General features: G+C 29.1%; 2 protein-coding genes across 2 annotated transcripts; both read right to left on the reverse strand.

The window, feature by feature from the left end:
* Positions 1-4,989: 4,989 nt before the first annotated feature.
* LOC136086376 (uncharacterized) lies at positions 4,990-5,598 on the reverse strand. Its single transcript, XM_065808672.1, has one exon. The coding sequence runs from the start codon at positions 5,596-5,598 to the stop codon at positions 4,990-4,992; it is 609 nt and encodes a 202-aa protein (XP_065664744.1).
* Positions 5,599-6,237: 639 nt separating this feature from the next.
* On the reverse strand, positions 6,238-7,830 carry LOC136086377 (zinc finger MYM-type protein 5-like). The gene is made up of 3 exons (XM_065808673.1): positions 7,779-7,830; positions 7,259-7,360; positions 6,238-7,121 (listed from the first exon to the last, which is right to left on the reverse strand). The coding sequence occupies exons 1-3, from the start codon at positions 7,828-7,830 to the stop codon at positions 6,238-6,240; spliced, it is 1,038 nt and encodes a 345-aa protein (XP_065664745.1).
* Positions 7,831-11,599: the final 3,769 nt, after the last annotated feature.

Below are 11,599 nucleotides of genomic sequence, written 5' to 3' on the forward strand. Positions count from 1 at the left end.
ACGGCGTTCGGCTTTTTTTTTATATAAACTTATTTTTTCCCCCGTATTATTAACGAACTTTATTTTTGAATACTTAACGTTTTTAATTTCATAAAAACTTGTATTGAAAATTCTTCAAATTCAAAATTCAAATGTGGGTCGTAAAGATTGTGAAAGAAACTAAAAAAGAGACTCTATCAAGCAATATTTTAAAGTTTTTAACGCTAGAGAAAATTTTCACAGCAAACATTTTTCGAACTGTATATAAAGTTGGAAAAGGATATCAGTCCTTTAATTACTTTGAAATGAAAAAATTGATTTTCAAGAAACTAACTGAGTTGAAATGGGTCGTAACCTTCATTTTAGAAGGGTGTGAATTAAAGTTGTCAATCATATAGGTAACGAAATAAGGAAAAAAATTATTGCAGAAGTCATAATATCAAAAAGTAAGATTTCGTCAATGATTGATGAGTCAACAACTACTTTTAAAAAATAACGTATCCTTAAAATTTAGTTTATTTGGTACACACTATTCATACCATCCCTATTTCCGCAAGTGAATGCGAAAGAGGATTTTCATATATGAATCTAATCATCATACCAACAAGCCCTTCATTAATGACCAAAACAAATTCAACAAATTTTTCATCAATTAGTAGGACCACCGCTAACAAGCATCGATCTTTCAATGTACATTGATTTGTAGTTATTTAGTGGATTCCATTTAGCTGTATTAAGAGCTATGAAAGGAGAAACTACTCCAACGAAAATTGGAAAAAATCTTGTTAATTTTTATTATAGAAGTTTAAAGTTTTGTACAGTTTATATCTCGTATACAGTGTCGTGATCCATCACCTCTGTAACCTCTTCCCTCACACATCCAAAGAAAAAAAACATGCCATTATGTAAAAAAAATAAAAAAACGCTTCTTACATTGAAAAACGGTTTCTTTTATTTGCTTCCGCCTTATTGGGTATAATGGGTGGGGGAGACTACCAATGGCTATACATATGTATAAATTTTATTTACAAACAATTACTAATTTCTGCTTCATTTTTGATATATAAGAAAAATGCACGTGAGTTCCGGCACCTTTTTTTCACGAAAAAAAATACACTATATATGTATATATATATATACATATATATATATATATATATATATATATATATATATATATATATATATATATATATATATATATATATATATATATATATATATATATGTGTGGATAGTGTCCTCAGTAATATATATAAAAAAATATATATTACTGAGGACACTATCCGTATAATAATCCGTATAAAGCACGGCAGAAAAACTTTACTCTATTTTAATAAGGAAACGTGTAAGAAAAATACCACGCACGAATGCTTTGATGTAACAATGGGAAGTTACGACGGAGCAGAAATTTGCGAATTTGTAGGTTTATATATTATAAATACCCTAGCTAAAATAATCCAAATCAATCAATTAGGTCTTTATCGCGGCGACGGTTTAATAATAATAATAAGAAAAAGTCAGGGCCACAACTCGATAAAATTAGAAAAGATATTATTAAATTTTTTAAAAACATTGGCTTCCAAATTGAAATAAACATAAATTTAAAAATAGTGAATTTTCTTGATATCACATTTAACCTCTTAGAAAGTTCCTATAAGCCCTACAAAAAGCCTAATGCCGAATTATTGTATTTTAATGTGAATTCGAACCATCCCCCTCAAATACTAAAACAAGTTCCAATTTCAATTAACAATAGGCTAAACCAAAACTCTTCTAATGAAAATATTTTTAACTCCTCTAAACGTTTATGAAGATGAACTTAAAAAAAGTGGCTTTTTTTAAGCGAAAATTTGAAAAGAAAATTGCAAAAAAGCGTAATAGAAATAGAAACATAATTTGGTTCAACCCCCCAGCAAAAATGTTTTAACAAATATAGGTAAAATTTTTCTAAAATTAGTAGACAAACATTTTCCTCCCTCTAATAAATTACATAAGATTTTTAACAGAAATACCATTAAAGTAGGTTATAGTTGTACAAAAAATTTAGAAAGAATTATAAAAGGCCACAACTACGCGTTAATTAATAAAAATGAACATATAAAAGAAAAAAACACTGATTATTGTAATTGTAAACAAAAAATAGATTGCCCTCTAAATGGAAAATGCCTTTCGAAAAATTTAATTTACAAGTGCATTGTTTCCTCACAAAATAACCCTGACAAACATTGGCTTAACCGAGGGAATGGAAAAACGTTATGCCAACCACAAACAATCGTTTAAATACAAAAAATATTCAAAAGAGACTATGCTGTCAAAATATATTTGGGATTTAAAAGAAAATAAGAAAAATTTTAATTTACAATGGTCTATTATAAAATCTGCCTCTGCCTATAATAACATTTCCAAAAATGTTTGCAATGTTATGTTTGCAAGAAAAATTTGAAATAATTACTCATTTAAATCAGGAAAATTTATGAAATAAAAAATCTGAACAAATTTTTAAATGTAGACACGAAAATAAATACCTCTTAAAAAACTATAAAAACAAATGACCAAATTAAAACTTCCCGTTAAGGTGGTACCCTACTAAAAAGCGCATTTTTAGTGTAAAATTGAAATAAAACCAAATACTAATATTTTTCTGATAAGAAATTTATTAAAAACAATATTTGAAATGAAATTTTTTTTTAAACTTTTTTGACATCCATAATGGCAGATAAACTGCCTAAAATATGCCTAAAATTGAATAACTTTGCGACGTAATATCTTCCGTTATATAAACTTTCTGTGGTTTAAACTTTGTAGAATGTTGCATTATTATGTTTTATTCCGGCTGACAGATGGATTTTTAATTTAAGGACTTATTTTAAATTTTTTACAAATTATTGAAAACATGCTTGAAATTCTAAGTAGTTTCACTTAAAATGTAAACTAATTTTTTTATTTAAAGATATTGAACATGAATTTTAAAAATTTCATCTGTTAACCGAATTTATTGAGTATACTGAGTATACCCAGAAAATTTCATGCAAAAATCATTAGCCAATACAAAGATATTACGTTTCAAAGTTACCATAGTATTACAAAAATCAAAATTTGTAAAAAACACATTTAAAGTTTTTTTTCAAGTAAAATCTTGTTTAATGTCCACCAGAAATATATGACTGATTAGTTTCATTTGACTTTAGTTTATCACTGAACCCTTTGGCTACTGATCTTAACTTTTTTCTTTGCTTTATACACTCTTTGTTGACTTTCGCTTCATTTGGTTCAAACGAGAATTGTCAAACTGAATAGATGTCATCACTGTTATATACCCAGTCATATTGAACTTTTTTAAAACATCCAAAATACCTTTACTTCCATCATTAAAATGAATAACAGCAGAGTAAGTTCCCATTTCAATTGTTTCTCTACTGACAAAAGTGCTCTTTGGGACTCTGGACCATATAATGGCATTCAAGGACTCATTCAGATTTTGTGTCTTACCGTGAAGACATTTAGATAGCAGTTGATCGTCTTGTAAGCTTTTATAAATTGACATTAGCAGGTTTTTAATCCTTTTTAATCCTTAGTGCTTTTAAAGCACACTTTACAACGAATGTGCTTTTAAAGTACAGCTCAACAGTTTGCGAATATAAAAAAGAAGCCTAGCATAGCTTAAGCATAGATTTTAAGGCTTAAATTATGGGGTTTTTTTGTGTTGATAAGGCGTTGCTAAGGTCAATAATTAATTAACTCTGGTAAAATTATTAACTCTGGTAAAATGCATTTTTTAAATGTTTAATGTAATTAAAAAATACATGATGGTTATATCAAATGAAAAAGGATAAAAGTTGAAAAAAATTTGAGTCCAAAAACTAAATTTTGACAATTTACTTCAAAATCAGTATTTTTTTAGTAGTCTACCACCTTAACCAAAAAAAAAACACAAAAAAAACAGTAGTAATTAAAAAAAAAATTTATTTTTATTTTTAGTTTTAATAATTTATAGCTTCCTATAAAATATTTTTTTCTATAAATTGAATTTTTTTTGAGATTTAGTAACTCTTCCTGATGATCCAGCAATGGTGAAACTTAAAGTTGAAGAAAAAAGTTAAATAAGTGTTTTTTACTAATTTATATATATATATATATTATATATATATATATATATATATATATATATATATATATATATATATATATATATATATATATATATACACTTATGCAATTTGACATGGTTTTTTAATAAAAAACATTGATGTGTGAGTTTATTTACAAAAGTTTTAAATTTTTTATTCAGTTTTTATGTAAACCATTCGAATATAAATTTAGATTAGTTTAAATATGGAAATGGTCTTAATTAAAGTTATTTTATTAGATAGATTTTAGAAAACTGTTTGAAAATCTAAAAGTTTAGTTTAAATGAATTTGACAAGAGCTAGATGTCATTCAGAACATCGAAAAGTGACATGCTTCTCTTGTCTAAATAAGGACAGAAAATGTACTCTACTTGAAGAAAAGCCAGAATTGATAGTTGGTGACACTTTGTGGATCATGGTTTTAATATAGAAATGAATTCTTGCCCATCTGGCATTAGTGGCACATGTGTTAAAAGCTTGTATTTAAAGAAGGCAAGTATAGTTAATAAGGTATAATAAATTTGTAATGTGCAATTTTAAGCTTGAACTAAAGTTACTTAAAAGTTATTAATTTGAAAATCTTTATAGAAAGATTTGAGTATTAGTAAATCAATGGAAGAGCCCTGGAAAAAAGTACACTTGTTTTACAAAAATCGAGAAGAATAGTCAGGGCCGTAGTGAGATCAAACATCCTTTCGGTCAAGGAGAAAAAATGCCGCCTCAAATTCAATAGTTTTTTTAATGTTTAATTTGATTCAAACTTTGATAAACCTACTTAAAGCACATTTAAAATCAACTTTAAATCGTGCTTTGTGGTTGAAAGTCATTGAAAAAATTACCAGGCATTAGTTTTTTTAATAAATATTAAAATTAGACACATTCAAACAAAATTTATTTTTCTAGCTTTCAATGATGCAAAGTTATCAATAATTTCATTGTAACACAGAGATTTTGCCAGGGGATTTTCAATTGACAAAATGGCAAGATTAGTCAAACGTTCTTGACCCATGGAGGATCTTAGATATTTTTTCAAAAACTTAAGTTTGCTAAAGCTACGTTCACATGATGCCACAGTGACGGGTAGTGTGAGAAAGATTCTAAGAGCAATTTCAATGAAAGGGTATGCCTCAGTCAAAGAATAGGTGTGCATAAATTGCAAGATTTTCAATGGATTTGCGTTTTTTAAATCTGGAATCAGAACACTAACTTGAAACTTAAAGCTTTCAATTTCAGATAGAAATTCATTAGCATTAAGATCACGAACATATTTTTGACAAAGTTTATCTCCACATTTCTTCAGATCTTCAACTGACATACTTGCAAGAGAGTTACCATTTAGAAACTCAAAATCTGATGAAATCTCAGCCATTGTTTCAAATCTCCAGTGTAATTGTGTAATTATACTGTCAAAGACTATATTACAATTAATTTCAAAAATTTTTTCTGGAGGTACGTGTGAACTTTCTTCTCTTGTTTCATCATCAAACATCCTTTTTGCTTTTCGTTTTCTTTTGATTGAAAAGCTAGCTTCAATTTCAAGATCTTTTTTTTTCAAGATATTATTTCAGCTTTTTTCATGCTGTTATGAATGCCCCTGTCTCGAAGGTTTTGTATAGAAGCAATCAGACCAGCAATTTTTTGATGCAATATCGATTGTCATATTTTTTGATTGTAAGCTGCGATTCTCTCTCTCAATTAATGTAAGTATCATGTTCCAAAGGTCAAGCCAGCAAAGAAACTCAAAATCAACTTGAATCAAAATCTCTCTAGCTCCGGACTTTGTTTCAGCATTTAGCAGAGAATCATTACTAATTTCTTGTAAAACATTGCAAACATTTGTGATTTGATTATTTAGTGAATGGATAGCCTCCTTTTTGGCAGACCAGCGTGTTTCACTTTGACTTTTTAGGGTGACTTTAAGTGTTTTCATCAGTTTGTCCCATCTGGTAGTAGAGCTTGAGAAGAAATTGAATATTTTTTGAACCTTTCCAAAAAATTTAATCATAAATGGGGAATCTGAAGCCACACCAACTCCGGTTTTTTGATGAGACTCAATGAAATCCAGAAAACTCTCTTCAATAGAACATTCTCCATCAGTGACACAAACATATCGGATTATTTCTGACATTTATTCTTTGTGAGAGAGATCAGGAGTGCAATCAAATAAAATTGAATAACATTTGGCTTTTTTAAATCTCGTGACTATCTCGCTTTTCACCTTTCTGCCAAGAAGTTCAATTAGTTCATTCTGAATTTGTGGGGAAAAGTAACTAACAGATTTCTGCTTAAGTTTAACATTCGTTATGTGTTCTGCTAAAGGATGATGATAGCGTGCTATTAGTTCAATTGTGTTGAGAAAGATTCCACTGTTTGGCTCACCAATAATACTGGAACTGCCTCGAAAAGCCAAATTGTTCTTAGCGCAAAACATAATTGAATCTATAACAACTTTTAGAATATTTCGCCACTTTTCTTTTTCAGTTTGGATGGCATTTTGAATGTCCTTGTCTAAAGATTTTCCCTCTCTCAGATTTTTTTCCATTTCTTTCCATGAAGTGAAACACTTTCTATGTTCACAGCTATTCTCGTGTTCAGGGACTCGAGGGTTTAGTTGTTTCCATTCTGAAAAACCTTTTGATGTATCTGCAAACTTGCTTGTCTTTGTGTTTGAAAAAAGGATACATGGAAAGCAAAACAAAGAATTTTTTGATGCACTGTATAACAACCATTGACGATTAACTTTTTCCCCATTTGGAAGATTTTTTTCAAACCAACTAGAACTGAAATGTCTGTTTTCTGATGATGTTGATGCGGTAGGATAGACTTCTCTCTTGTCTTGTTTAGCACCATGTTCAACCAAAGAACATCTTAGACTGTCATTAATTTTGGGCCAAGATGGTGGATCATCAAACTTGAATTCTAACAGATTTGTTGTAACTGCATTTTGGTTGACTTCATTGTTTTGCAGTAACTGTTCATCATCACATCGAAAAAAAACTGGACTTTTTTGCGCTGTAAAAATAAAAATAAACTATATCAACATTTTTTCCATTGTAATATTGCAAATGACATGGCTTAGTTTGCTAAGTTTTTTAATTAAATTTATTTGTGATTTTGACTTGAAAATCCATCAATAAAAATATTTTTACCTGGTTGTTCTGTTTGATCTTCGCTTTTTTTAATCCATTTTGCAAACACCTTTTGTAATTTTTTGTCACTTTCAAGTCGTTGCTTTTTTAACTTTTTGAAAGCTGAACCAGATAGCTTTATTCTTTTTTTTTTAATAGTGACATAATAGATTTTAAAACTTTTATTTCAAAATATTTTACTTTTCTTGACAAAGAAAGAATAAAAGTTTCTGTGTGCGACTAGATGTAATCAATAAATACAAATGCAATTATATTGCCTCGATTTCTTTTTTAACAGTTCTCAAGTCAAAAAACTGCGAGTTAGAATTAATTTCATTAAAAAATTGCAAATCTGGGTCGTAAAAGTCATTAAGTAAAACATTATTTGTAGTTTTGAAAACATTAAAGTGTTGCGTTCCAAAATCTATTGTTTGTTTAGCCATTTGTAAGAGTAATTAATTCTTACGCTTAAAAAAAAAATTAAGTTATTTTTTAAATTCGCGACAATTAATTTAGTTATATTTAGTCGTTGCGTATTTACCTTGATTGCGCAGTTTTTTCACTTCTTCCCATAGTTTCTTTCTCTCTTCCATAGTTTCTTTAGCGAAATCTTCGTTAATATATATTCCACTGCCTTTCAGATTTTGTTTTAATTATTTGATTTTTTTTTAATTCATGTCTTAATTTCACATTGGAAATTATTTTAGTTTGCCTGAAGGTGCGAAAAAAATTATGAGGCGTGTCCAAAGATTTTGAAACGCAATTTTAAATTATTTTGGTTTTTAAGGGCGTCTTTAAAACATTTCATATATTAAAAAATGTTTATTAAATTTTGAAATTTGCCGCATTGCTAATTTGCCGCCCATGGCTGTGGCCTCGTTCGACACCCCTTCACGACGGCTCTGAGAATAGTTGTTGCAGATAGATCATTGAGTGAATGTCTGATTTTCAGGATTGGACAAGATACAAGAAACCTTTAAAAATTAAACCTATCAGAATTTATAAATTAAACGTCAACTGAACAAAGTAACTCTGAAGACCTTGATGAAACATTTTGTTTGCAATGTCATCAAAAGGTGGGGAAGGTTATCAGACATCCATGTAGACAGAGGGATAAAATTTGAAATCTACAGTATCTCATACATTCGGAAAGTTTAAAGATTTCCCAGAAAGTTGTATCTTCTGTATTGAAGGAATTGGCTGCAAAAGAGGGAAGCAAAACACTAAATCTTGCAACAAGTAAGTTTCATTTTAAATTTGATTAAGTAAACTTTTAAATTTAATTATTATAATAAAATTTATTTTCTGAATAGGTGGTATTTCAATGAACGTAAACTTGTATCCAAAACAGGCACCACAGGGGGAAATTTTTACCAACACGTTATTCAACATAAAAAAGGAAAACAGATTTTCCAATGACTGCTATAGATTGTATGATAACCGAGATTAGGAAAGACTTAGGGCGCAAAGGTATTGAGTCGAATGCTTCAAAGATCATTAAAGATAATTCCTTCTTTCTTGAAAAGTATTATTACAATCAGACTATTGAGTTTCAGCGCAGTTATAAGGTAGCTACTACATATTTTAAACATCGCTTTAAGTATTATAAATATTCTCTCTTATAATATATCTTCTAATTCTTTAGGTTGCTAAAAAGAAGGTTATTTGGCTAATTTCAAAAGATGTCGTGTATGTTCCTGAACCATGGAAATTAGTAGAAGAAATATGCAATCAAAGAGATAATATTTAATTACATGCAATATTTATAATTAACTCAACTTTTAAATCTTGCCAATTTGTTATTGAAGAGGTAAGTCAATTTTGCCTTAATATTTTTTGTTGATTATTAAGATATAAAACTTTCTGAAACTTATAATTATTAAACATGAATAGGTCAAAGTTACATTTACCAATGCATAAACTAATGTGTTTGCAATGAATACTCACTCATACTACACATACGAGTGCATACACTCTGCATATACACCATTTTAAACACCCTTTTGTAGGGTGTTTCATTAAAAAAATCATCAAAATCTCCTAAGAAGATGCAGTTTTTATCTTGTTTTCAGCTGTTTCCTTGTCAGTTTGAACGTCTTTATTGATGCAGTGTACAAGAAGACCCTGTTTTATGGCCATTGCTATTAAAGGAAAATGAACGCATGAAGTATTTAAACAAGGGGTATGCTTTTTTTTAAAATAAAGACTCTAATTTCGAATCTTCGAAACGAATGTTCAAAAACCAGTATAGATATTATTCGGTTAAATATTTTCAAAGAGTGATGAATAATGGCGAAAAGTGTGACCGAAAATTGTTAATGTTTTCTGAATCCTCTGGATGTGTATTTTGTTATTTTTGCGAATTGCTTTGAACCGATTACAACAATGTATTTGTCAAAAGTGGTTTTTACAATTGGAGAAAAGCTGAACAAACTATTAATGACCACGAAAACAGCAAGGAACATATTTAACGTATGATTAAGTGGATAGAATTCATAAAACAAAATACTCGTATCGATAAATATATGGTAAACCAGATTAAAGGCGAGGTTAATTATTGGGCTGCTATCTTAAATAGAATAGTAGTAGTTATTCATTTTTTAGCCGGAAGAGGATTAGCATTTCGAGGCTATAATGAAATTATAGGATTGACAAATAACTGAAATTACTAAGGCGTGTTAGAACTGCTAACTAAATTTAATCCAGTTTTAAAGCGACACATTGATACTTTTGCAAATAAAGGCAAAAGTAAAGTATTTTATTTGTCTAAAACTATTTGTGAAGAGCTAATTGATATTATGTCTCAAAAAGTTTTAACGCACATTATTAGCGAAATAAAAAAAGCAAAGCTCTGGAGAATTATTTTAGATTCTATGCCTTATATTTCTTACGTGAACAAACTTTCTGAGATATTTCGTTATTGTCTAAATGATATGAGCGTATACATGAGTGTATGAGCAACTTTTTTGTTTCCTACAAATTTTCCTACAGGCATACGATAATGCAATCAATATGCCTGGTAAATATTCTGGGTTACAAGCACGTTTAATAGAGCGGAGTGAATTAGCTTTTTATATTCCCTGCGCTGGACATTCTTTAAACTTAGTAGGGCAGTGCAGTGTCAGTGAGTGCATCAACTCTATCAATTATTTTGGCGTTCTGCAGAGTTTGTATTCATTTTTTGTAGCTTTAACATACATATAGGATTTTTTGAAAGTAAAGCATACTACACTAAAGCGCCTATTAGATACACGATGGTCATGTAGGCCAGATGCTTCAAAAAGTTTAGTAGATTTTGATGGGATTCATGTAGCGTCATGTCTTATAGTTTATGATACAGAAGAAAAGCCTGATACTCGTCATGAAGCTGTGTGTTTATTAAATAAGATCACTAAGCTAGAGTTTGCATTCATGGCTGTACTTTGGCATCACGTACTTATGAGGTTTAATGAAGTTAGCAAATTTCTTCAAAAAGTTGAACTAGATTTACATACAGCAAGCAGTATGTTTTTTTCACTAATTGACTTTGTAAAAAACTTACAAAACAACTTTACAAGATTTGAGAACGAATCGAAAAACTTAGCTTGTTTATTGAAAAAGACTAACCAAATTGATACTTTAAACATATCTGACAAGTTTAGAGTGAATACATTTTTTTTCATTATTGACAATCTTGTGACACAACTAAATATAAGAAGTGATGGTTACAGACACATAAATAAGTTTGGGTTTCTGAAACATAAATATGTTTGGGTTTCTGTCAAAGCTGTTAACTATCAGAATCATAGAGTTGCAAGTTAACGCAAAAAAAAAAAAAAAAAATTGTAGAATTGTACTCAAAGGATTTAGAGGATAGTTTTATTTTTGAAATAGAACAATTTGTATCATTATTAAAGTTGCAACCTCCAGGTTTTTTTTCATAAAATAGATAAATCTGAAGCTAAAAACACATTGGTTCTTCTGTATGTTTTAAATTGGATTCTTGAAACCGATATTATTGGTGTTTTTTTACGAATGTTTATAAAGGATATCATCTGTTTTTAACTATTTCCGTAACAAATATCGTGGCTGAGAGATCATTCTCTGCTCTTAAAAGAGTAAAGAACATACACCGATCAACAATTCTCTATAGTTGTTTAATAATATAGCAACGTTAACTGTTGAATCCAAATTGTTAGAAACTATGGATTTCAGCGATGTGATAGCTGAGTTTGCGGAAAAGATAGAAAAGAAAAAAATCACTTAACTTAATTTAATAAAATAAATATAAAATCTTAACTTAAATAAATATCAGCGATAGCTTTTTCAAGATAGTCTTTATTTTAAATTTTCGTTGTTGCCCATGAAAAGGGTCCTCCTACT

Source organism: Hydra vulgaris, chromosome 10 (assembly GCF_038396675.1).
Source record: "Hydra vulgaris chromosome 10, alternate assembly HydraT2T_AEP".
Taxonomy (NCBI): domain Eukaryota; kingdom Metazoa; phylum Cnidaria; class Hydrozoa; order Anthoathecata; family Hydridae; genus Hydra; species Hydra vulgaris.

Excerpts from the sequence above, each read along its gene's own strand:
- LOC136086376 (XM_065808672.1), bottom strand. The coding sequence starts at position 5,598 with ATGTTTGATGATGAAACAAGAGAAGAAAGTTCACACGTACCTCCAGAA.
- LOC136086377 (XM_065808673.1), bottom strand. The coding sequence starts at position 7,830 with ATGGAAGAGAGAAAGAAACTATGGGAAGAAGTGAAAAAACTGCGCAAT. Across the intron at positions 7,361-7,778 it reads GAAAAAACTGCGCAATCAAG|CTTTCAAAAAGTTAAAAAAG; the intron begins GTAAATACGCAA and ends TATCTGGTTCAG. Across the intron at positions 7,122-7,258 it reads AGATCAAACAGAACAACCAG|CGCAAAAAAGTCCAGTTTTT; the intron begins GTAAAAATATTT and ends TTATTTTTACAG.